This window comes from Ostrea edulis, chromosome 3 (genome assembly GCF_947568905.1).
Source record: "Ostrea edulis chromosome 3, xbOstEdul1.1, whole genome shotgun sequence".
Lineage (NCBI taxonomy): Eukaryota > Metazoa > Mollusca > Bivalvia > Ostreida > Ostreidae > Ostrea > Ostrea edulis.
Genome location: NC_079166.1, coordinates 21144319 through 21170501, shown reverse-complemented (window position 1 = coordinate 21170501; position 26183 = coordinate 21144319). Strand labels below are relative to the sequence as shown.

At 36.2% G+C, this 26183-nt stretch overlaps 1 protein-coding gene across 1 annotated transcript; it reads right to left on the bottom strand.

The window, feature by feature from the left end:
- Positions 1-429: 429 nt before the first annotated feature.
- Positions 430-23378, bottom strand: LOC125682775 (3-oxoacyl-[acyl-carrier-protein] reductase FabG-like). The gene is made up of 9 exons (XM_056157747.1): positions 23315-23378; positions 10688-10821; positions 10494-10586; positions 10202-10284; positions 5728-5821; positions 5403-5472; positions 4752-4788; positions 4294-4357; positions 430-803 (listed from the first exon to the last, which is right to left on the bottom strand). Exons 1-9 carry the CDS (start codon positions 23358-23360, stop codon positions 645-647), a joined length of 780 nt encoding a protein of 259 aa, XP_056013722.1. The 5' UTR covers positions 23361-23378; the 3' UTR covers positions 430-644.
- Positions 23379-26183: the final 2805 nt, after the last annotated feature.

Sequence of the window (26183 nt, the reverse complement as noted above, 5' to 3'; positions counted from 1 at the left end):
ACAATTCGTACCCATGGAAATTCCAACAGACTGTTGGAATACCTTACCACCAAAGACTAAGAAGTTACTACCAATATGGAGCTCCGGCATATTCTTTATTTCAACTTCAGAGTACTTGCGCGTGGGATCAGAGTGGTGCTATACAGATATTTTTATTCGATGATCACTAGATATGAATATTTCCGTTTTCCAATCTTTAATCTATCGTGAGGAATGGTCGTGTAGAGTGTTGAAAAGTCATACGTTTTCGTGATTTGAGAAAAGTTTTGCGATTTCAAATTTACTAAATGTTCTTCAGAATTGTTTAGAATCCACATTTGATTTACACCACGTTTGTCATATGTAGTGACACAGTACGTTGATATGAAACATGTCTGACTGCAATTAATATCGGTAGATTTTGTAAATAGCATCGTTATAACGACCAAAGAATTTGCAAACCTCTTTATTATATTTCACGTTTAATACAAGTATTCAAAATCTGTGAACTGTTATACATGTTTACGAAATTCGTTAGTATTATATATTGATCCAGAAATACAAAATTACTCATGTAGAGAGTTCAAAATACATAATACATATTCATCGTTATTTTTCATGTCTAAGTGTCTTCGACAATATGTTATTCCTTTATTAATATCTATCTATTGTGATTGATTGATATGAAAACCTCCATCTACAAGAAACTGCACACCGGTAATATAGGAAGCACTGTCAGATGCCAGGAAAGCTATCCCATTGGCCACTTCCTCCACGTGGGCAAGTCGTCCTAGCGCATGCGTTATTTTGGCACTTTCCAGAATCTGCAGTTAAACAGAATTATGTCAAAAGTTATTCAACTTTTCTATATCGTTTAAATTTTGATACTGATAGTTTATTTGTCAAAAATAAATTTGATATCAAAACTTTCAGATTTGTCGTTTTAAAATATGGTTTGTATATATGTAGAAATTGATCCTTTCCTTTAAACATGTCTTGCATTTGAAAAATAGAGCAATGCATAAACATGTACATGTATATTGAACTATAAAAAGAACAGGGTATGTTAGACTCACGGTTATAGTGTCATATAATCGTATATAATTGTTTTGGACATAGGATATTCTTTTAAAACCTCCGTAGTATACATGTTAATACTGATAATGAAGATAAACAAATATAGTAGGCTTGAAAGGCGAAGAAAACAAGCCATGATCAGTCTCATAACTCCTATAAGGAATACAAAATTAAGAGTAGGGCAAACGTGAATCCCTCGACACACCAGAGGATGGATCAGGTGCTTAGGCGGAGTAAGCATCCCATGTCGACCGGTCACACTCGCCTTGAGCCCTATATCTTAATTAGTTGATTGATTGATTATTGTTTCATGCCTTTTTCAAGACCATTTCACTCATATGGAGACGTCACAATTGTCGGTAAATGTCTGTAAAATTTAACCCTATATTCGGTGCTTAGAGCCTTTGAGCAGTTGGATCTTTTACATGACACACTTGCTGTGACACGGGACCTCGGTTTCTGCGGTCTCATCCAATGGGCCGCCCAATTTAGTCGCCTCTGATGGCAAGCAAGGGGTACTACAGACCTATTTTAACCGTATCTCTACGGGAGATATTTTCATAAGCGGAGTAAAACTTAGTCACAATCAGTGTGTGTCATATGCATATTATTTCATATTATATGTGATACTTATTAGTATTATTATACCTCAGTATGAGAATTCCATGCAACGCATAATCTGATTGGTCTAGACGGTCACGTGCCAAGGATGATAAAACTTCATATCTCCCTCTCAAACATCTTATATCCCTATAATATTTACCCCTTGGGCAGCCTCGTGCAATTTTCCTAAATTTAACGTCATAGTATATAAAGTGTATTGTTACGTCACAATAAGTCCGAGTCATTCTACTTTCATAGTTCGTAAGGCAGAAAATATGCGGGTCTCTGATACACAGTTGAATCGCATGGTTTTAGTTGATACAAAATCAAGCAAGTAAATTAGCATTTAAGGAGAATGGAAATACAAAAACTGGTTATCATATCACTGTATTTCGTTGTTTGTACCCTCTACCGTAATACGTTAACGGTGCGGTGTTACCGTTAGGACGATCTCAGCTACATACAATGTATAGATGAGCGGACTCCAATTCCACATGTACTTTTGTAGTCTTTTCTGTTTCGGTATGATAAACAATTTATTGCATGATAGTGAGTGAGATATGAAGATTTATTCACCCAAGAAAAATCATATTCCCCGAGGGCAACGCCCGAGGGAAATGTGATTTTTCTTGTGTGAATAAATCTTCATATCTCCCTCACTATCATGCAATAAATGTATATTATACTATCATTATACATCATATTTCCTAAATATATTATCCCATTCGGCTATCATTCATTGATTCATTGTACTGTTTTACGTCCCGTCGAGAAGGTGAAGTACAACAAATTTAGACATACGGCCCAGTGCCGTAGCAGCGAGGGTTCTTTAACATGCCAACGGCTGCCGCTACACGGAACCTCATATCCGAAAGACTTAAGATTTTCACTTATAAATGCAGAGCGAAGGAGCAATCACTACCTAAGTTTACGATTTAGTTTGACATGACCATGACACAAGCGATGATCGAACTCGCGACCTCCAGGATACGAATACATCGGCTTCTCTTCCGGATTGTAGAAGATAAAAAAAAAGATAAATGAAAACATAAATTTTCTTTGAAATCACCTTTGAAGTTGTTACTGACACGTTTTCGTAATTAATAGATAGTTTGAATTACACCCATGTAAGGAATATCAAAAGTCGTCATCTTAGAAAAAATACTCCCACTCATTTAAACACTTGTTTTTGTACTCTAAACCAACAATTAATTGGATTTTTGTGACCAAATTTGCTGCAGCAATGATTTTTCTCAAAGATGATATATGTGTTGATTGTTAACAACAAGTGGAAGATAACGAACAGTGATCAATCTCATAACTCCTATAAGCTATACAAAATAGACAGTTGGGCAAACACGGACCCCTGGACACACCAGAGGTGGGATCAGGTGTCTAGGAGGAGTAAGCATCCCCTGTTGACCGGTCACACCCGCCGTGAGCCCTATATCCTGATCAGGTAAACGGAGTTATCCGCAGTCAAAATAAGTGTGCCAAGAACGGCTTAACAATCGGTATGAAACACGTCAGACAGCATTTGACCCAAGCGTTTAATCAAAGGACAACACTCACGATTTCAACTATTTTGAGGGATATCGCATTAAATCAATCTGGAAAAGAAGGAAGTTTTCAAATACGACGTTTGGTAATAAGGAAAGTGGCAAAAATCGAAATATTGAAATTGGGCAAACACGGCCCTGGATATACAGAGGTGGGATCAGGTACCTAGGAGGAGTAAGCATCCCCTCTCAACTGGTCACACGCTCCGTAAGCACTATATCTTAATCAGGTAAACGGAGATATCCGTAGTGAAAATAACTGTGCCGAGAATGGCCTAACAATCGGTATGAAACACGTCATATATCATTCAACCCAATGATATGTTGTATAGGCAAACTAGATCGTTATAACGACCATTCAAATTCCATAAAAAATACAAAATATTTCTATCTCTACATTTAACGTTACTACGATTTTTAAACAGGTATGTATATGTTAAGAATGACGAGGACATTTTGAACATTTAAGCTGATTTTAATTATTATTTTGGCACTTTCATTATAGCTAGCTGTCGCAAAATTGTAACTTCCATTCTTTCCAGACCGGTTTGACGACATGGCTTTAAAATCAATGAGATTGTATATGTTTTCTTTTGATAGAACACATGTCGACCGGCGACAAATACATCATATTTTCGTAAAATTATCGCTGTAGCGAATCGTACCACGATGATCCAATACATTATTAGTTTAGGGTACAGAAATGGGTGTTAAACTGAGTACGAGCATTTTTTCTAAGATGTCTCTTTTGTCCCTTGTAATGATATAAAAATACGTACAGGGGGTATAATTCAAATGATGTATTATTTACCAAAACGCTTTGTCAGAACGATTTCAAAGGTGATTTTAAAGAGGGTTCATATTTTAATTCATGTTTTTATATTCCAAAATCCGGAAGACAAGCCCCAGTAGCTACGAAGCGAACGCTTCTCCACTACGCTACCGCGACAAGTCAATTGAAAATCAAAAAAACACTGAATCGTATGAATATTCTAAAAACAAAGTCCTCTTTTGTAATTAAAACGTTGAACTCCACTAAACTCTGTCGGATAAAAGTATAGCCGTCTGTGTTTACCATCTGACAGGATTCTTCATCCAATCCACTTCTCTTGAATATAGCAGTGGCAAGCAAACCAGGGCTAAATATATCAATATCTAAGTAAATGTATTTTAATGATAATGAACAATTTATAAGTATACATTTGATTCATTAGATTAATTTTACGTTATTGAATAATCAGGTAATTTCTCTTTTGTGAATGAATACTGGAAAAGTGAGGGAAATTTACACTAATTACGCGGTCATTTCCCCACCCGTAAACATGTACACTTTAGTTATAAATATTTGATATAATATATATTATATACAGTCACCGCGTATCCCCCCATGCTTAATGTTGAACGTTTGAAAGCCTGTATTTAACCCCCAACGTAAATAACCAGTTTAACCGTATTCATTATAAGTAAACCAAAAGGCACAAAAATGATACCTGAAGCATTAACACGCAATGTGATAAAGATCGATACACTTACTTTACACTGTTTACCCTGACCTGCTTTGGGGACAACTCTGAAATATAATGATATATTTCGAAAGTCGTTGTGACTTCATACATTTGCATTTCTGTTGCCATAATAATATTAAACACAATGTACTAAGAAATATAAAATCACATGCTAAAACCTTTCATCAGCATTTCGCAAATCCTATGGTTGATATAACGATCTGCATGGTAGTGTAGACTGCCAATACAACCTATCATTGGGTCAAATGCTGGCTGACGTATTTCATACCGATTGTTAGGCCGTTCTTCGCACACAGATTTTGACTTCAAATAATTCCATATACCTGATCAAGATTTAGGGCTCATGGTGCGTGTGACCGGTCGACAGGGAATGCTTATTCCCCCTAAACACCTGATCCCACCTCTGGTATATCCAGGTGTCCGTGTTTGCCCATCTCTCTATTTTGAAATGCTAATAGCAGTTATGAGATTGATCACTGTTCGTGATCTTCGCATTTCTTCTAAATCATATATGGTATGAACACCTATTTGTCATCTACATTCAATATAACCAAAATGAAACTGAAATCCCCATTCCAATTCAGTGTTACAGATATGGGTGGATCCTATGAGATATATTGGCACACTGGAAAACTCTAACTAAAAAGGCAATTCATACCTATCGCAGTACATTTAGTAAACTGATCTATGGCACTCTTGGACATACAGTATGGCAACATTCCTTCAATCTGTTAAAACAAATATTGAATCAAAATGCTCATAATATGCATTAATATCATATAGTGCCATACAATGTCCCATTTTCAATGTATTTATGTCATCCACATAGGATTCAAATACCCACTATGTGTGATAAAGATGCATCAAATAGCATTCAATAATAAGGTTAAAGAAAGTTTTTTTTAAATAAAAGAAATACCTCTACAAATGTTTATCATCGATTTTTATTTATCGATGACACGTGATAAGTTAAGATTACCCACTGATCTAAAGGACACAGCACTTGATACGTTAACAATGTTTCCCTTTGTTTGGACCAGATGAGGAACTGCAAGCATAGTCAGATGATATATCGCTCTGAAAACACAACATCATTTCAGATAAACATTTATCAATGTGGGAGTGGGTGCGTGCGTGCGTGTAAACAAATGTTGGGTTTACGTCTCTCAGCTAATTTGATACACGAAATTATATTCTGTGTATGATTAATTTTTCAATTTTTGAATCGAAGCAAGCTACTGACAAATAAGCTGATGTTTCAAGGTTTTCAACATTTTCCTTTAAAGTCCGCATTTTGGCAAATTACATGTATATGGTTATAATAATGATCGAATTAACAAGAACACGTTATCACTGGGTACAATGCTGTCTGAGGTGTTTCAGTTTGTCTTTGGTCAACTATTCAGCCTGACGAATTACGATTGCATTCCTAAAATCAGTATCTAATTTTCAATAGGAAGATAGATCATTTAATCTGGAACTCCAACTTATTTCCTAATAATCATGTTTTATTTACTGAATATAATATCAATAATATAACATACACTGTAACTAATGCACGCATTCAATATTGTTCTTATATTCATTTGAATTCAAGACATCGTTAATTCCATTGACATGTAAACAACAATTCAAACATGCAATTAGAACATCCTTCCTCAATGCAATGTTATTTGCTTGTGATTTTCAGCATTTGGGAGGTTTTTCATCTAGTACACATGTTTATATATCTCATTTGGAATTGGTCAATACTGTGAATATCAAAGGAAACACGCGCACACACACGCATACACGCACAGATTATTTATTTATAATGCATAGTTAGAATAGAAACTCTCTGGGTACGAGTTAGCTTTACTATTTGTCAACGTAATTGAGTTAACTCGTTCCACTTGAGATTAATTAAGTCTATTTTTTTCACTTCGTACATTTTGGATCAGCTCTTTGGACGAATAAGGCATGCCCTAATTCGCTCCACTTTTAACATTGATTGGCAAGCCTAAAGACAAAAAAACATGTAGTCTGCGTTGTAGATACGTTTGTAGATTAGTGTAGTTGTAGTGCTAGATGTATTTATATGTAGTTTTTGTTGTTATTATCTGTTGATATTGGCCACATTATGTAATTCTTTTCGTTTGTCCTAATGAATATATATATATATATTTGTCGAAATGCGCATCTGGTGCATCAAAATTGGTACCGTATAAGTTTTACATATATATATATAGCACGGAAATAGCAATGAACTCTTACATGAACATAACTCTCCTAAGTGAAGAAATATTTAATATAAAGCACAAAAAATTTCACTTTATTTGGATACCCACTTCCGCCCCTACACGGGGTTGAACTCACGACCTGCGGAACCAAATCTCCTAGCAGCATGCAATCAGTGCACTAGAAAGCTCGACCATCTAGGCAAGTCAAAAAACTTGCTTTCGATGACGATGGAATTCTCGATACGCTGTCACATGCTACACAGTCATTGAGAATGGAAATGGGATACAGTTATTTAATGTACATTTAAGAGGATCATACATGATACACATTTCATTTGAATATAGAAAGCACGGAAATAGCAATGAACTCTTAAATGATATATAGATACCATTATCACCTGCATATGGTGTTTGTATATCTCAGCTGATTCGATATGCAAGAGCTTGTTCTGTGTATAGTCAGTTTTTAAATCGAGGTAAGCTACTGTCAAACAAGTCGATGGTACAGGGGTTTCAACAGTCTCGATTGAAGTCAGCATTTCGCAAATTTTATGGTCGCTATAACGATCTAGTTCGTCAATACAACCTCGCATTGGGTTAAATGCTGTCTGACGTGTTTCATACCGATTGTTAAGCCGTTCTTGGCACACTGATTTTGACTGCGAATAACTCCGTTTACTTGATCAAGATATAGGGCTCACGGCAGGTGTGACCGGTCAACAGGGGATGCTTACTCCTCCTAGCCACCTGATCCCACCTCTGGTGTGTCCAGGTGTCCGTGTTTGCCCAACTATCTATTTTGTATTGCTTATAGGAGTTGTGACATTGATCACTGTTCGTTATCTTCACCTTGTATATATATATATATATATATATATATATATATATATATATATATATATAACACACTAAAATTCAACAACACTTAATATCCAAAGTGTCGGATCTAATAGTAGATACGAGGTCAAATTCAAAAGGATATAACAAGCACTAAAGATGACCAACAACAGTAAATTGTCAAATTTTGGGGACGACCTGTCCCTTCTTTAGGACGACAGAATATTTACATAGAAAGATAAAGAAACTAAAACTACAACTCAACAAAACCTTATAACAAAGAAGCTTCAAGACTAAACTGAACTAATCAGTCCTACGCTGGATCAAATCAGAACCAAGCTTTTGTAATTTGGTTGTAGTTTGTGGATGAGGTCAAAAAGTTGATGAAGTCATCTGTTAACAAGAGCTGTGAACTGGACCTTATGCCTACATCCCTTGTGAAGCAAGAAGTCACATCTCTTGCTCCCGTCATCACTTCTATTATAAATAAGTCACTTGAGAGTGGTTCCTTCCCAACATTTTTCAAAGGAGCTACTTTGATACCACTTCTGAAAACGGCTTCACTAGACCCTGACATACCAATGAACTACTGTCCAGTGTCTAACCTTGCATATCTATCCAAGTTGATTGAGAAGGTTGATACAAAGCAACCTCAGTGAGAACAATCTACTGCAGCCATTCCAAAGTGCTTACCGTCAGGGGCTTAGTACTGAGACGTGCCGTTCACAACGATGTGGTTTGTGCCATTGGAGAGCAGAAGACTGTCTTTTTAGTGCAATTGGACCTATCGGCTGCCTTTGACACTGTAGATCATTCACGCAAATACTCATTGACCTTGCAATTAAGGACACTGTGCTCATGTGGTTCACGCCCTATCTTACCAATCGGACCCAGATTGTCAAAGTGAAGGGAACAAAGTCTAGTTCCACTGAATTGGACTGCAGTTTCCCACAGGAATCTATCCTCGGGCCCGTTCTTTTCAACATCTACATATCATCCCTCGGGGCCCTTCTCAGAAAAAAACCAATGTCTTGTATCGCATGTATGCTGACGATAATAAACTGTATATCAGCTTTAAAGTCCAACAGGCCGCTCTTGTAGTGAGTCATATGGAGTCTTACTTGAGGTCAGTTCAAACCTGAATGGCTCAGAATCACCTAAAGATCAACACAGACCAGACTGCAGTGATAGTGATATCCTCCAAACAAATGGCCTCTAAGGTACACATACCATCACTGCAAGTAGGAGACGACTCTATCATTCCTTTTACTAAGGCCAAGAGCGTTGGTGTAACCATTGACTGTCACGTGACCATGGAGGCACATATATCATCAGTGTGCAGAGGTGCCTTCATCCACCTTAAGAACCTGAGCCAGCTGAGGAAATATCTGGACAGGGAATCGCTGGAATGGGTTGTCCATGCCTTCATAACAACAAAGCTGGACTACTGCAACTTTCTTTATTACGGCTTACCATCAAAGCAGATCCAGCAGCTCCAATCCATTCAAAACGCTGCAGCCAGAATCATCTCAGGCACCCGCAAATATGACACCATTACACCAGTACTACGCTCCCGCCATTGTCTGCCAGTTCAGCAAAGAGTCATCTTCAAGACATTGGTGTTAGTGTACAAGAGTCAACACCATGGTTCCATCCTATCTGCAGGAACTCATAACACCCTATGCTCCTCCTGAACTTTGCCGTCCAGTGATCAGAGCCTACTATAATTGCCATTCACTACCTCATCTGGGATTCAAACTCGAGCTTTTAGTATGGCTGGCCCTAAACTGTGGAATATTTTACCATATGATATCAGAACTACTGCTTGTCTCTGTATCTTTAAATCTAAACTCAAGACTAATCTGTTTTCAATTCATTACAACTAGTCTGTACAGATGAAATCTAAGTCAGGATTAATATGTTGTGCAATCATAACGGACTCCTTATCGTCACCTACTAGTCATTTGTTCTTATACAACTTATTTTGCTTATTTTAGTGTAATCTAATTAGCGTTTAGAGCAATATGGATTTTACGCTTTACAAAATAAATTTGTTATTAGCATTGTTTGAAGAGCCAAATTACACGACGAAAGCGCTAAGTGTAATTGATTAAATGTGGATCAAGTGTACTTAGTCATCGTTGGATATATTTTTTTTCTACTTAATACCTATACCATGGACATTTTGTGCAATCTTGCTATATATAACTATATACAAGTTTTACAAAAAGGGTACAATGTGCTTGTTATATAACAAGTTTTTTACACTCTGAAGAGCCGAACTACACGGCGAAAACGCTAAGTGTAATTAATTAAATATGGATCATGTGTAATTAGTCATCGTTGGAGATATATATATATATATAACAATATATATATTATACAGATGGTATAATATTACCTGACGTTAGTGTTCATGATTTCATCAAATTGCTCCAGTGTTGTTTCAATACTTCCAGGTCTCCATATTCCCGCATTATTGACCTATTTGCCAAACAATAATCTGATAAAATCGTCAATCTAAAAATATTCATGGACTGAAATAGAATGTATATTCTTGCTTATAATGTTTATAAATTTTATTCAATTCTTATTGTTCATGCTGAATATAAGCAAGCTACAACAGTTTAGTAAAATACTAAAACATCTGAACATGTATTGTGCTAAACCAAACACATTACATTCTTACATACCAGGATGTCCAATTTTCCATAATGCTTTACTGTTTCTTCCACAAGTCTCTTCACAAAATCTTCCTTTGTCAAATCACCGCTAAGAGTAAACGGCTAAAAGAACAAAGGTGCGATCTGTTAGCACGTTATCTTTCCCAAACAACTTTCAAATATATATGTATGACTACGACAATAAATTTACAGCAAGATCTAACTTTTTTTTCATTTTCATTTTCACACTCGGCAGCTGTTTTGTTCAAATTGTCCACATCTCTGCCGGTGATGGCTACCTCTGCACCAAGTTTACAAAACAAAATGGCTGTCCCTGCCCCAATACCAGAACTGGCCCCTGAAAATCACAAACAACATAGTGATGGGGCGCGATCGTTACATTTAATGCTTTCATGTTTTAACAGATTGGGAACACTATGGCGAGATCATCTCGCTAAAACACTATGATCACTCTTTATCGAGAAATAAGCATTAACATAAACCGGTGTTTTTGTGTTTCTATTGAAAATAATGACAAATTAAGTCAATGCTGAATAAGTGCGATACACACACTCACCATGACGCAAATTATCTCTATAAAATTTACAACACAGTCAAGAAATTTCATACCAATGTTTCTGCGTAAGAGGGAAGGAGGATGAAATTCAATGCACATCGTGAGTGTTTTTGTTTAGACTCCTCCTAGGCATTTGTTCCTACCTCTGGTGTGTCCAGGGGTCCGTGTTTCCCCAACTATCTATTTTGTATTGCTTCTAGGAGTTATGAGATTGATCACTGTTCGTTATCTTAACCTTTCATTAATATATTTGAAGAAGTATTAGACATTTTAACACTTTTTCGTTTTTTCACGTGAAACACAGAGATGTACTCCACGGGATTTTTCTAGGCTGAACGGGATATATTTACTCTCGCTAGAGAGACATAATCGCTTTTTTTGCGAGAATATCTCACTGTAGGGGTAGTGTTCCAAACCTGTTTAAGTAAGCGTAAAATGCAAAGAACAACCGCAAAAGGAGTGCCTCAGCTAAGGTTAAAATGTAAATAAATGTATATTCAAATGTTTACTAGCCAACCTACGATGATTTTATAAAATCAACCTTATTAAAAGGAACCTTTCATTTTTACAATGATAGAATATCTGACATAATGCAAAGAATTGTTCCTGGAAATTAGATATCGTGAATAAGTTTCATTAGCTTATCGTAGATCAGGCTCTTATGCAGAAACAAAGAAACATAAAATCAAAGACAGAGAAAAACCATTTCAAAATACAGCATTATTGTAAATGATTGCATTTATGTAATTTGTGATATGTGAACCCATTCTCTATCTATATATGTAATTAATGTAACATTCTGATTTAAGGTCATTTTATGTTTTAGCAAGTTCTTAAGTTTCGGATGTATTGCTTGAAGGAATTCACTTCCGGTCGCACCGTGGTTTTGGTGCGGACCTGACATACCTGGGAAAAGAGGGGGTGCACATTGACTCTACATCGTCGCACATGAAAAAATATATGCACAGTACCAGAATAGCTGTCTTTCAACACTTCAGATAAGCATGTCACTTTATTACACTACTTTACTCAGTAAATAATCTGTTTAATATTACACTCTTAATAAATGGCATACATGCTGATATCTGCAATTCTAAGTTTCCCGTTTTGTAAAGCAAGTTAGTAAACGTGTTACCCATTGTATCATCTTGGCAAATCCTCGGAAAGTGTACATAAACTAGATGTTTGACTATCATATTCAGCATGTCTTGTTACATTGATCAAAAAGTCAGTAAGTAACAGTACAGACATGCTAACCCTATTTCTTACACTAGGTTGTAGGTATGGTAACCAGTTCTTTCTACACAATGTAGTGGGTTACTAATCTTATAAGAAATTGTGCGCTAGTCATGCGCATAATATTGCATTTCTTTTCATACACAGAGCAGTGTGCGTGTTTGTAACACACAGAGTAGTGTGTTTGTTAATCACACACAGAGTAGTGTGTTTGTTAGTCACAGAGAGAGTAGTGTATTGTTAGTCACACACAGAGTAGTGTGTTTGTTAATCACACACAGAGTAGTGTGTTTGTTAGTCACACACAGAGTAGTGTGTTTGTTAGTCACACAGAGTAGTGTGTTTGTTAATCACAGAGAGAGTAGTGTATTGTTAGTCACACACAGAGTAGTGTTTGTTAGTCACACACAGAGTAGTGTGTTTGTTAGTCACACACAAAGTAGTATGTTTGTTAGTCACACAGAGTAGTGTGTTTGTTAGTCACACAGAGTAGTGTGTTTGTTAGTCACACAGAGTAGTGTGTTTGTTAATCACAGAGAGAGTAGTGTGTTTGTTAATCACAGAGAGAGTAGTGTATTGTTAGTCACACACAGAGTAGTGTTTGTTAGTCACACACAGAGTAGTGTGTTTGTTAGTCACACACAGAGTAGTATGTTTGTTAATCACACACAGAGTAGTATGTTTGTTAATCACACACAGAGTAGTGTGTTTGTTAGTCACACACAGAGTAGTGTGTTTGTTAGTCACACACAGAGTAGTGTGTTTGTTAGTCACACACAGAGTAGTGTGTTTGTTAGTCACACACAGAGTAGTGTGTTTGTTAATCACACACAGAGTAGTGTGTTTGTTAGTCACACACAGAGTAGTGTGTTTGTTAGTCACACACAGAGTAGTGTGTTAGTTAGTCACACACAGAGTAGTGTGTTAGTCACACACAGAGTAGTGTGTTAGTTAGTCACACAGAGTAGTGTGTTTGTTAATCACACACAGAGTAGTGTGTTTGTTAGTCACACACAGAGTAATGTGTTAGTTAGTCACACACAGAGTAGTGTGTTAGTCACACACAGAGTAGTGTGTTAGTTAGTCACACAGAGTAGTGTGTTTGTTAATCACACACAGAGTAGTGTGTTTGTTAGTCACACAGAGTAATGTATTTGTTAATCACACACAGAGTAATATGTAAGTCACACACAGAGTAATGTGTCAGTTAGTCACACACAGAGTAGTGTGTTAGTTAGTCACACACAGAGTATTGTGTTTGTTAATCACACACAGAGTATTGTGTTTGTTAATCACACACAGAGTAGTGTGTTTGTTAGTCACACAGAGTAGTGTGTTTGTTAAGCACACACAGAGTATTGTGTTTGTTAATCACACACAGAGTAGTGTGTTTGTTAATCACACATAGAGTATTGTGTTTGTTAATCACACACAGAGTAGTGTGTTTGTTAATCACACACAGAGTAGTGTGTTTGTTAATCACACACAGAGTAGTATGTTTGTTAGTCACACAGAGTAGTGTGTTTGTTAATCACACACAGAGTATTGTGTTTGTTAATCACACATAGAGTAGTGTGTTTGTTAATCACACACAGAGTATTGTGTTTGTTAATCACACACAGAGTAGTGTGTTTGTCAATCACACACAGAGTAGTGTGTTTGTTAGTCACACACAGAGTAGTGTGTTTGTTAGTCACACACAGAGTAGTGTGTTTGTTAGTCACACAGAGTAGTGTGTTTGTTAATCACACACAGAGTAGTGTTTGTTATTCACACAGAGTAGTGTGTTAGTTAGTCACACACAGAGTAGTGTGTTTGTTAATCACACAGAGTAGTGTGTTTGTTAATCACACATAGAGTAGTGTGTTTGTTAGTCACACAGAGTAGTGTGTTTGTTAGTCACACAGAGTAGTGTGTTTGTTAATCACACAGAGTAGTGTTTGTTAGTCACACACAGAGTAGTGTTTGTTAGTCACACACAAAGTAGTGTGTTTGTTAGTCACACACAGAGTAGTGTGTTTGTTAGTCACGCATGAAGGAGTGTGTTTGTTAGTCACACACAGAGTAGTGTGTTTGTTAGTCACGCATGAAGGAGTGTGTTTGTTAGTCACACACAGAGTAATGTATTTGCTAGTCACACACAGAGTAGTGTGTTTGTTAGTCACACACAGAGTATTGATTTTCTTTCTCTCAGGTAAAACAGTCTGTTCTCTAAAATTAATTGTGTGATTCCTTATTCACATTCATAGTTCAGTGTTAATGTGGAAACACTCATTGGTCAAAACATGTAATTACATTTCCTCCTCACAGTTCACACGCAGAGTAGTGTGCTTTATTATAGTAAGCCCTGGCTTGTTGGTGAAAATCACCTTGAGATTCATAGGTACTTTTTATCAGGCCTGTTAGTATTTAACAAGATGCATCCACCAGTTGATTAGTGAATTAGCCTTGGTACAAGTATGTTTGAAAATGTATTATACAGGATGATACTTTGGTGTTAATAGCACAAAGGGGCACCATTATGATTTTGCCCTAAGTGCTATATGTACTAGAATTGTACAAGGCTCGGATAAAGATACATGTATATATATATATATATATATATATATATATATATATATATATATATATATATATATATATTCATGTTGTAATACAGTTCGATGAGCATCCAACAGGCATCCTCTTTCGAGGGGTCAACACTTTCGTTGTCTAGAGAAATTGAGCCTCCTGGGTTGCAATCCCACACAGAGCCTAATTCCCAGCCCCAGTGCTTAGACCAGACTGAGTTTCAGCCCCACAATACAAACCAGCCATTTCCTTCTGGGCAAGCAAACAATGATTCACAGAATTTAACAGCAACAGTGGTTTCACAATTGTTGAGTTCAAGTAAAGGCAGCCTTCAAGTTCATGCCTTGGCGAAAGCAGCAACCAACACTCATCCCTCAGGTGTTCTTGAAAATCTGAATTCACACGCACGCCAACTCATAGGAGTGAATTTACCCAATACTACAAAGGCTTCGCACAAAAGATCATGGGACATGTTTGCTCTAGAATTTCCTAGAATCAATGCTCTTACAATTACTGTTACAGTTTTGTCAAATTTCATAGCACAAGTTTTTTTCCACAGGTTATTCTCCCAGTAGTTTATCTTCAAACATCGGCAATTAGCTATGTAATTGCTATTCTCTCCCAGATCCTGCCGATGCATTTTTACTCTGGAAAATTCTGCATGGGTATCATCATTTTCCACCAGGCAAAGATTACAGGTTACTAATTACTGCGTCAATAATGTCAAAATTAATAAGAGGTGTCGAAAATGTACATAATGAACATTCAAGGATTCTACTAGTGTACATTTTCCTTTTGGCATCCAGTGTATTTTTTTGTGTTTGGGGGACCTTGTTATCAAATGAAAAGGTGAACAAGTCAACATAACTCATAGGGATGACGTAACGTTGGAATTTCAACATGAAACGCCTATTTCAGTAATGATACTATTAAGAAACTTCAAAACAAATAAAGCACACGACCTATTCCAAATAAATCTTTGAGCTTCAGGCAACCAGGAAACGTGCCCAGTTAAGTCACTGTATATTTACATTTGCGCACAGATCAGGTCCCACATTTCAATATTTTAACTGTATCTTTACCTATAAACATTTTCACACAGATCATTTCCCTTATTTCAATTTATAGGTGGCGAACCAGTCACGTATGCATTTGCAACCAGAAACTTGCATAACACAACTGGCTCCAGTGGCTTGAACCCAGCTTTTTATACAGGGCATAGTTTCAGAATAGGGGCAGCTACACATGCTACACATGTTACTAGCTTGAAAATACGGATGTATATTTAATTGGTGTTATAAAATTTAGAAATTCATTTCAAAATTAAGGATTATCTCCCTCATGCATAGCTCTTATCCTTAGACGAATTTGACTCCACATTTTTGGCACGCTGTTTTTGGCTATAATAGCTCTAAAATTTCATTGTTATTTCGGATTTCAAACATTTCGGTTGAGCATCACTGAAGAGACATTTTTTTGTCGAAATGCGCATCTGGTACATCAAAATTGGTACCGTATAAGTTTTACATGCAACACATAGAATATGTATAATATTCCGAAAACTGTATTCAGACGATGGACAGATGAAAATCTGATGCTGTTCGTAGTTATATACGTTTGTCAAGCTTAACAATTTGAATCCCACTATCCCCTATTTAATCCAATTACACTTTGCATTGTTTTCAAGTCAGGTGTGCCATATTTTAATATTCAACACAGGTCAGTAGTTAACTCCTGAGTCACTTCTAGTCCCTTGATGCAGAATAATTAAACTCACAGGTCAGAAGTCAGTTGCTGTGGATTTTCTCTAGTCAATAGTAATTAAGTAAAACAGGTCAGAAGTAAATTGTTGTGTACTCCCTAGTCCCTCTTGCACTTCAGCCAAACCACAGGTCAGGAGTTAAATGCTGTGTGAGTTATTCCTCATTCCCGAATCTTATGTACATAGACATACGGTTAATGCCTTAATTTTTGGGTATCATGTCACAAGCCTGATAGGCTTTCTTTACATGTACGGTATCTAATTTAGATCTCAAAATTGTTTATAGTTCGTGGATTGTAATTTTTGCATACTAATATACCTACTGGGGTTTTTTTTACCTTTCAGTATTGTGTGGAAATTTGTTTAACATTTTGATGTTTAAAACTATGTAGCTACCTCTTTGTGTGGGGATTGCAAACACGCTATTGACCTTTTGTGGCTGCTGTTTTTATTTTATATAAATCATTCGATGTTTTTTGGATATTTCATTTTGTCAAGTGGTTTTTTTTTTATTTTAGTTGTATAACAGGGGGGGGGGGTCACTTTATCATATTCAGGAATTTTCATAAAACAACTTGTGCTTTCAGTACTGTCTGGATCTCCTCATAGCTTGTTTTTGTTACCATTTTATAGAATGATAATATTTGGTTATCGTCATCTGATAAATGACAATATTTCACAAAATGCGGGTGTAGTGTTTGGTTTGTTTTTCCATCTTTATAAGAACTTTGCCAGAGCACTAATATTACATAAAGTTTATTTCAAGAGAAGATAGGTAGGTAAAGAAAAATGTTTACTGCATCAATTTGAAAATGCTGGTACAAAACCCTTAGATGTGATAGTTTGATACAGAGACTGCATAAAACATTTCTGTGTTGTATACTAGAGATCATGCTCTTCATTTGCCAGGAGGTTTTCTACAACACGGGGACACCAGGATATCTTAAAAATCTACACTAAAGGTGGAGAGAACTGAATGACAGGACAGGCAGTTTCCGAGCATTGCAAATAATATTGAATAACTTTTGTATCCAGATAGTAACTGCAAAAGCTGTCAGAAGTTTCAAGAGTTTGAAAATCATCCTTCAAGGAATGGTTCTTTTTCTTTGTACAAATCTAGCATTTAGAGTTAAGTCATGTGGTCGGTATACAATTTCACTACCGTCTTTTCAATGGCTTTTAATTGTTTCTTGATCATCACAAAAATTTGCATATAGCTTTGAAATATTGTGAATGTTAAATTGCTGCAGAAAGGATGAAGTGAAATCGTAATAGGTTGTGGTCCCCTTTTCCGTGGTTAATAAAATTATTTCTGCTGTACTAAAGTTAACATTTTATACATAGACGCCACATACAATGGTTTCTGAATACATGTAGTTTTAACAGTTCCCTATGTTTTTGTCATGAGGAATATCGAAATATCATTTAATTTTTATACAAGCAGTTTTCGTCATGTTACTTCCACATGAATGAAAGGTGAAGATAACGAACAGCGAATAATCTCATACTCAACAATAAGGACACCATTCACTTTAGGAATATGAATATATTTTGTGCTTCTTCGTTTATTAAATTGAAGCTATGCATGATTTTTACTGAATCCAAATACATGTATGTCTATTTTGTATTGCTTGTAGGAGTTATGAGATTGATCACTGTTCGTTATCTTCACCTTGCATGTTCCATATGTGATCGATATTTTTAAATGCATGTTATTTATTTATTGTGATGAAAGGTGATGATACTGCTAATACATACACCTAAACACATTATCAAAAGCACATTCGGTCAAAGATACCGCCGCTGAAAAAAAATGAAATTAGAAATCAGAATAAATCTTATTGATCAAATAGTTACTTTCCACTAACAAGAAGCCCACAGGCCCTCTCGGTCACCTGAATACTAGTGAAAAAGTATCACTACTTCCATGGGCTATGAAATCTAGAAAAAAAATGTCCTGTTCTGAATATCTAAGCTAAATTCTAATGTCCAGCAACAATATCAAACAAGATGTGTTCTTAAATCTTCACTGCCTTCAAAAGTGCATACACTGATGAAAGGCTTTAAATAATAGGTGTATCAACATTAAAACATATGATTAATTTGGACTCATCCTTAGGTCATAACCCAGGGTTTTGATTCAAATTCACCATTTTTTGTACAGCCTTTTCTGCTATTCCTGAGTATGCATTTAGATTTTATACAGTATCAGAAAACATACACATAAATACTATATACAAAGTGTTGCACCACGATGGGATCAGAACCCTTACTCCGGGGATCACCAAACTTACACTTTTGGTCAAGGACTACCTGCTCTATCCATTTACTTTCAATTTAGTATCAACAGCACTAAAAAAAATGTTATTTAAGTGTTTTACACATAAACACAATATAACAAGTTTGGCCCCGCCCTGGGGTCATAACCCCTACCCCGGGGATCATGAAATTTACAATTTTAGTAGAGGCCTTCATGCTCTCCATCACCATGCATTTAGTTTTTCTTACACATGCGCGGTTCTTAAGAGGAATATTTTTTTTAAAATTGGTCAATTTTGGGCAGTTTTTGCCCCTCCCCTAGGGCCCCAGGTGTGCAGGAATCCTGAAATTTACAATTGATGTCCCCCTTGTTCCAAAGATTCTTCATACATAATGTGAAAAGAATTGGAATGATAGTTATCAAGAAGAAGTTAAAAATGTCTATGTTTCACACATTTAATAACTAACCATTTTGGCCCCACCCTGATATTAAAACCCCTACCCCTGGGATCATTAAATTACACTTTTGGTAAAGGACTACCTGTTCTTTCTAAATATCTATTTAGTTTCAATATAGTATCTACAGCACTAAAGATGTTATTTAAGTGTTTTACACATAAACACTATCTAACAAGTTTGGTCCCGCCCTGGGGTCAGAACCCCTACCCCGGGGATCATGAAATTTACAATTTTGGTAGAGGCCTTCATGCTCTCTATCACCATACATTTAGTTTTTCTTACACGTGTGCGGTTCTTGAGAAGAAGATTTTTTAAAATTGGTCAATTTTGGGCAGTTTTTGCCCCGCCCCTAAGGCCCCAGGTGTGCAGGAATCCTGAAATTTACAATTTATGTCCCCTTTGTTCTTCATACATAATATGAAAAGAATTGGAGTGGTAGTTATCAAGAAGAAGTTAAAAATGTCCAATTGTTAACGCACGACGGACGACGGACGACGCACGACGACGGACGACAACCGATTGCAATAGGTCACCTGAGTTTACTGCGTTTACTAAAAACGGAAATTATGTGTGAAACTGTTAACAGTCAATATACATTTCGTTCAAACCCTATATCTTATTGTGATGTACTAAATATATGTCACAAGAGCTCACAAAAAATAGACACCCCTCTCCTTTTCTCTGACTCTTGATCAATTTCCCTTGAAGCAAAATATATTAAAAATATCCGGGCTCGTATTATCATTTACTTTTGTATTTAAAACGCGCGTGCATTGTGTAGTATACCCGTAAGTCATTGTTTTGGTTACTTATATTACAGGTAAAATAATGAACCCGAAAGATTTACATGTAATATGTAAAATTTTGATAAAGAACGTAAAACCATACTAGTACATTCCATTTGCATATTAGGTAAACAATGGAAATATACAATTATTTGTTTACATAATTAGATTCACAAACGTCAACTTATTTCTGATAATGATATTTACACATTTGTTTACAATTTATCAAACTTCAGTGCATTGGTAAATAAATCACTTATTCATGTATACTGTGTGTAGCGAATACATCCTGTCTAAAGTACATGATGTTGAAGGCGTGTTTATGTTACTAAAACAGCGAACAATACATCCTAGTCACGTGATATCATCTTCTGTATAGAGCGAGCTACTCCGGGTAGGTCATCAAGTTTAAACAGATTTCTATAGTGGAAAGGCTTCTAGTAGACATTTTGCTAATCATTTTTTTTAAATAACGACGAAATGGGCTACGTTTATCGCCGTACAAAATTTAAAAGTTTTTAAAAATATCAACCTCTGCGGTGGCCTAGGGCTTAGAGCTTTCGTCCCGCATGCGTGAAACGCATATTGCAGTAATGATAGTGTTAAGAAACTTCAAAACAAATAAAACACACGACCTTTTCCAAATAAATCTTAGAGCTTCAGGCAATCAGTGAATGTGAAGTCACTGTATCTTTATATTTGCGCACAGATCAGGTCCCGTGTTTCAATTTATGGGGAGCGAACCTGTCACGTATGCATTTGTCACCAAAAACTTGCATAACACAATCCGCTTTATTGGCCTGAACCCAGCGGTATATATAGGACATGGTTTCAGATTGGGGCAGCTTAACAATTTGAATTCCACAATCTCCTATTTGATCTAGTCAGACTTTTCTTTGTTGCCAAGTCAGATGTGCCATATACTTATATACAACACAGGTCAGTAGTTAACTCCTGCGTCACTGCTAGTCCCTTGATGCGGAATAATAAAACTCACAATATTTTGACATACATCGATAAGTGATCATATCATGCAGATGTGCTTTGTACCATGGATAGTACCTTGGATCTTGAACTTTTATGTCCACACAAAATATAACTAGTTAATACTTATTCATGTACATTTCGTTTCATCATACTTTAAAGATTTACAAAACGGTGCTGTATATCCCCCACCCCTTGATGGAAATTGTGGACGTATCGGCGCTGATGCCCTTTAGGCCTTTGATTCTCATATTGAAATCAAATAGTCAATGGATTTAATTCAATTTTGCCTTGTAACAACTGCACAAGAAACGTTAAATGCACTTTTGGAAAATATAAGAATCCCGATTTTATCAATTACACATCGTCACCTCCTGTAAAACTTACTGCAAAATAGGTTTAAGGATCCGTGTTTACTCATTCGTTTCAGACAAGTATTACCTGTAAAGCGTCTCAGATGACTAAGCTACATCTAAATGTCTCGTTCAGCGAGTTATCTATCTTGACCCCAATTTTTCTTCTTTTTTTTTCAATACCCTACTGATTTAAAGGTTTACGTCACAGAAAAAATCCCCAAATATACGCACTGATGATGACAATCCATGTCTCTGAGTTTTTCGATGCTGTGACTTCAAGGAATTTTCCAATCTTAATTTGATTGACGGCACCCTTTCTTTGTTCCGTTCTATTTAAATTGTTGGAAAACCACATACATCACAGGCCATTATTGTTCCATTGTATACAGTTCTTTACCCTATTGTCTAAAGTAGTGACGTCATTGCTTTTTCAACGTCCTTTATTGTCGTTATTATTAGATCATTGTTTCACAAATGTAAAGGTGTGTTTGTTCCCATGGTTATGGATGACGTCATCGGTTCCTCAGAGGAGCCGTGAGAAGCCCATAGTAGAGTATCTGCTTCGGAAAGGGTACTTTTACACTACCATAAGATGTTTAAAGAAAAAAATGAAAAAAGTGTCTTGTTACTACGACCATTTCACTATACCATAAAAATTATGCATCACATTGATAAGAGAGAGTATTTGAAAGGTTTTCATTTTCATCTATATGTGTTATGACTTGTAAACAACTTATATTTAACTGAATTAAGACTTTTGGAGTAAATAATATACTGTAAATAGGAAAATGATTGCGGTGGTTTTACTTTCGCTATGTTTGCGGTCGGGGATTTTTTCGGGAAATTAAAACAACCGCAATCATTTCGCAAGTGTGACACAATACGTTTTGAACAGTTACCAGTAATCCGAATTGAATTTAATTCCGCGAAAATAAAATTACCGTAATTAGACCAATATGAAAAACTGCCAACATTTAGCACCGCAAAATTAAAACCACTTACAGTAATACAGAAGAATGTTTCAAAGGTTCTCTTTATTTTGTATACATCGGTGATATGACTTGAACACAACTCAAAATTACCCGTATAAAAAGAAAGCACCTCACCAGACGAAAATCACTAAAGGTTTAAACACTGTTACTAACACAACAAATTCCCTATTGCGAAAGCACTGTATTTCTCTTCTAATTCATTGATAAGGTGAAAATAAAGTGTATAGGAACTTTCTCTCTCCACTGAAAAGCTATGAAGTGTTTTTACATGAAGGAGATATTTTCCCTCAATCGCTCATATGGTCATCTTTAAACTGCATACATTTCTATAAATGAAACAAGGGTTCAGTATTTTAATCTATTTTCCACAAAACGAAGAAAATTCAACCTATTTTCCATTGTGAATGAGGTGGGGCAGAATATCGGAGCATGAGAAAGTACCGATAAATCCCTGTTTTTTTTCATAATATTACCAAAATCACATTGGGCGGGGCATTCATATCTTATGGACATCATTCCACTTCAAGCAACACCTGTTACTCTGTAGCATGTTTGGTGGGGACATTGGTTCTGGAGAAAAATTCGTAGATGCGACTAGCTTGCAAACGACCACAAAACGACAGACAAACTACAAATTACGATGATTTTTTAAGATGGTTTTTTTTCACTGTTCGTTATCTTCACCTTTCATGAGCTCAAAAAACTTATATTGGCCTACTTAAATATTTACTTCCTTATCAAAATCATTTTGCAGTCCAAGTCAGGACATAGTACTTAGAATATGCAAACACGCCTATTTTGCTTATTTCATATTGAAATCATATAATTGTAATATTTTGGTCTTTCCTATCGAATGAGACTCAGACAAACCTGTAATTAATGCGACTTTTCCATCCAATCTAGAAATAGCAGACATGTTGGGTAGTTGTTCACCAACGTTAAGGATGTATGGAAGCTAGTGTTGGACTTTTCTGAATGATAGTCTATTGTGATGTGAATAATATCTTAGTTGCACCAAACATTGTCCTGTCTTTTCAAGGTAATTTTGATGTAGACTCGCAACATTTAATGGATCGGTTATGTCTTCATCAACCTTTTCTTATCAACTTCCACTTGAAGTCGCTTTTTAAAAATCCTGTTTTCTGGGCATGATTGCATCCCTTAAAATATTTACATGTTATGTAATACTCTTTTCTTAATGAGATGCTCATAAATATGCATACCACGTCAAAACGAGGCTACCGTAGTACTGTCTGTATCGAAGCGCAACAAACATGTCGGATTTAGCGTAATGGTACGGAGTCGGTTGGTTGCGCGAGATCTTAATATTGTACCCCTCATTACTTTCGGTTTTGTTGAAAAAGCAATAAAAACTTATAAGAGGTAAGGATGTAAAGAAGTTCAAAGGGATACACATATTGGAGCGAGAAATACGTTTCAGATATCTGAGGTATGTCCAATTGTGTATCAGGTGATCAGTTCAGTACTATCAACTGATCGATCTTGAATCGTTTTGTGGTTGTAACATACAACATATCAGCACGTAACAAGGACGTCTACTGAAGAGATGATCTTGTATATTAGATGTATGAATTAAATACAATGATTGTTGATATTGAAATGATCGATGGTATCTCCCAATCCCCCTATCTCCTCAGCCCAGAAAGTTTTGTACCTACCACAACTGCTGAAAAATCTTAATTGTTGTTGAATGATAAATAATCTTGTAGTTTTAATTTATGAAAAATTTACATCATTTTATCAATATATAGTCCCTGGGTATAATCATGTGGCAAAACTTTTAAACTACTGTGTTTAAAGGTGAAACACAAATATGTCCTCTGAAAAGGCAGTATCAGTTAGATTATCAAAATTGTTGTGCTGAATACAGTTGAAATAATTTCTTTTACAACAACAATGCTGTCACAAACTTTATCAGCTGGAACCAATTATATAATATTCATGCAACCTATTTCTCCTAGATTCAAAAGATAGAGAGTGCTCGCGTTTATTTTATCGTGTCTAATACGATATTTTTATATTCCTCTTATACTTACACAACGTGTCGATTCTTTCTTTTCATATTTAGCCCATCACCTGTCATAACCTTCGACAGAATTCATAATAGAGATGAAGTTCTGGTTGACATTTCAAAGACAGGTGTCCCCAAAAAATATTGCGTCTTTTTACTGTTTATTGCACAGGTACATTACACTGAAAGCGTGTTTGTGGTATAAACACTCTATCAAAGTGAATCACATGTGCAACTATTTTGATGGGTGAAATCGTCTCGTTGTCTCCTGAGAGAGGGAGCAACTTTAAACAGCAATCTCATCTACGTCACCTCTACCCACCAGTGCAATCTCCATGAAGTTCTGCTGTGTTACATGTTGAACATGGATCCCAATCACCAAAATACGAGATATCTCCACCACAGAAGGACGTATTTTTAAACGCGGCACTGAGTCCGATGCATTTTAAGTCGATGTTAAACACAAAATCAAACATATATCGAGTTCCTGTGTACCCGATACCTGCGCGTGTATTGCCATAGGATAATTTTAATGTGCCTTGAGAAATAATTGAACTCAAAATACATCGCTCTATAATGAGATAAACAGTGATTGGCATGAACATGACCAATGGTGAGTCGCTTTGCTTAAGTATAACATTATACAGGGATACCAGCGGATGTGACCGGTTGACAAGGGATCGCTACTCCTACTAGGCACCTGATCCCAAATCTTGTGAGCCAAGGGCTCCGTGTTTGCCTACTCGTAATTTGGAATTCTTTATAGCAGTTATGAGACTGATCAACATTCGTTATTTTGACCCTATTCAATGTTTTGCTTTCAGAAACTACCATTATGCTTCTAAATAAAACTGTAGTAATATGGAATTGATAGCAGACTCATTTAATGTGATATGCAAATTGATCAGCCCGATATCAATCGATGGTGGACCCTAATAACCCAGAATATTTTTCTTGTATGTAGGTAAAGAAAAATACTTCAAACATTTATTTTCATGTTTCCGAAATATATACAAGCGTATAAGCACAAACATGAATGAACCCAAGCTAACGATCGCTAACACAACAAGAGGCCCACATGCCTTATCGGTCACCTGAATACTAGTAAAAAGTATGCTGCTCCCAAGGACTATGAAATCTAGAAAAAATGTCCTGTTCTGAATATCTAAGCTAAATTCTAATGTTCAGCAACAGTATAAGCGAAAGCAGGTTATTACGCGCTTCATTAAACATGTGTGAAGCGAAAGCAGGTTATAATGCGCTTCATTAACCATGCCGGCGGGAAGCGAAAGCAGGATATAACGCGCTTCTGATGAAAGGCTGTACATAATAGGTGTATTAACATTAAAACACCAAGAGATATGACTAATTTGGACCCATCCTAAAGTCAAAACCCTGGGTTGTGATTTTCACCGGGGGGGGGGGGGGGGTTGACATCCTTTTCTGCTATTCATAAGTATGTATTTAGAGTTTATACAGTATCAGCAAACTTACATATAAATACTTTTACTAAGTTTGGCCCCACCATGTGGTAACAACTCCTACTCTGGGGATCATCATTTACAATTTTGGTAAAAGACTATCTGCTCGTTCTAAATATTCATTTAGTTTCAATTTAGTATTAATAACACTAAAAAGATGTTATTTAAGTATTTTACACATAGACACTATATCTTATGTTTCGACCCACCCTGGGGGTCAGACCCC

Coding starts and splice junctions, on each gene's coding strand:
- LOC125682775 (XM_056157747.1), bottom strand. CDS start 23,360: ATGTCTGCTATTTCTAGATTGGATGGAAAAGTCGCATTAATTACAG. Junction 5,473..5,727: donor GTGCTGTGTCCTTTAGATCA/GTGGGTAATCTT, acceptor TTGTTTTAACAG/ATTGAAGGAATGTTGCCATA. Junction 4,358..4,751: donor GTCAGGGTAAACAGTGTAAA/GTAAGTGTATCG, acceptor TGATATATTTAG/CCCTGGTTTGCTTGCCACTG.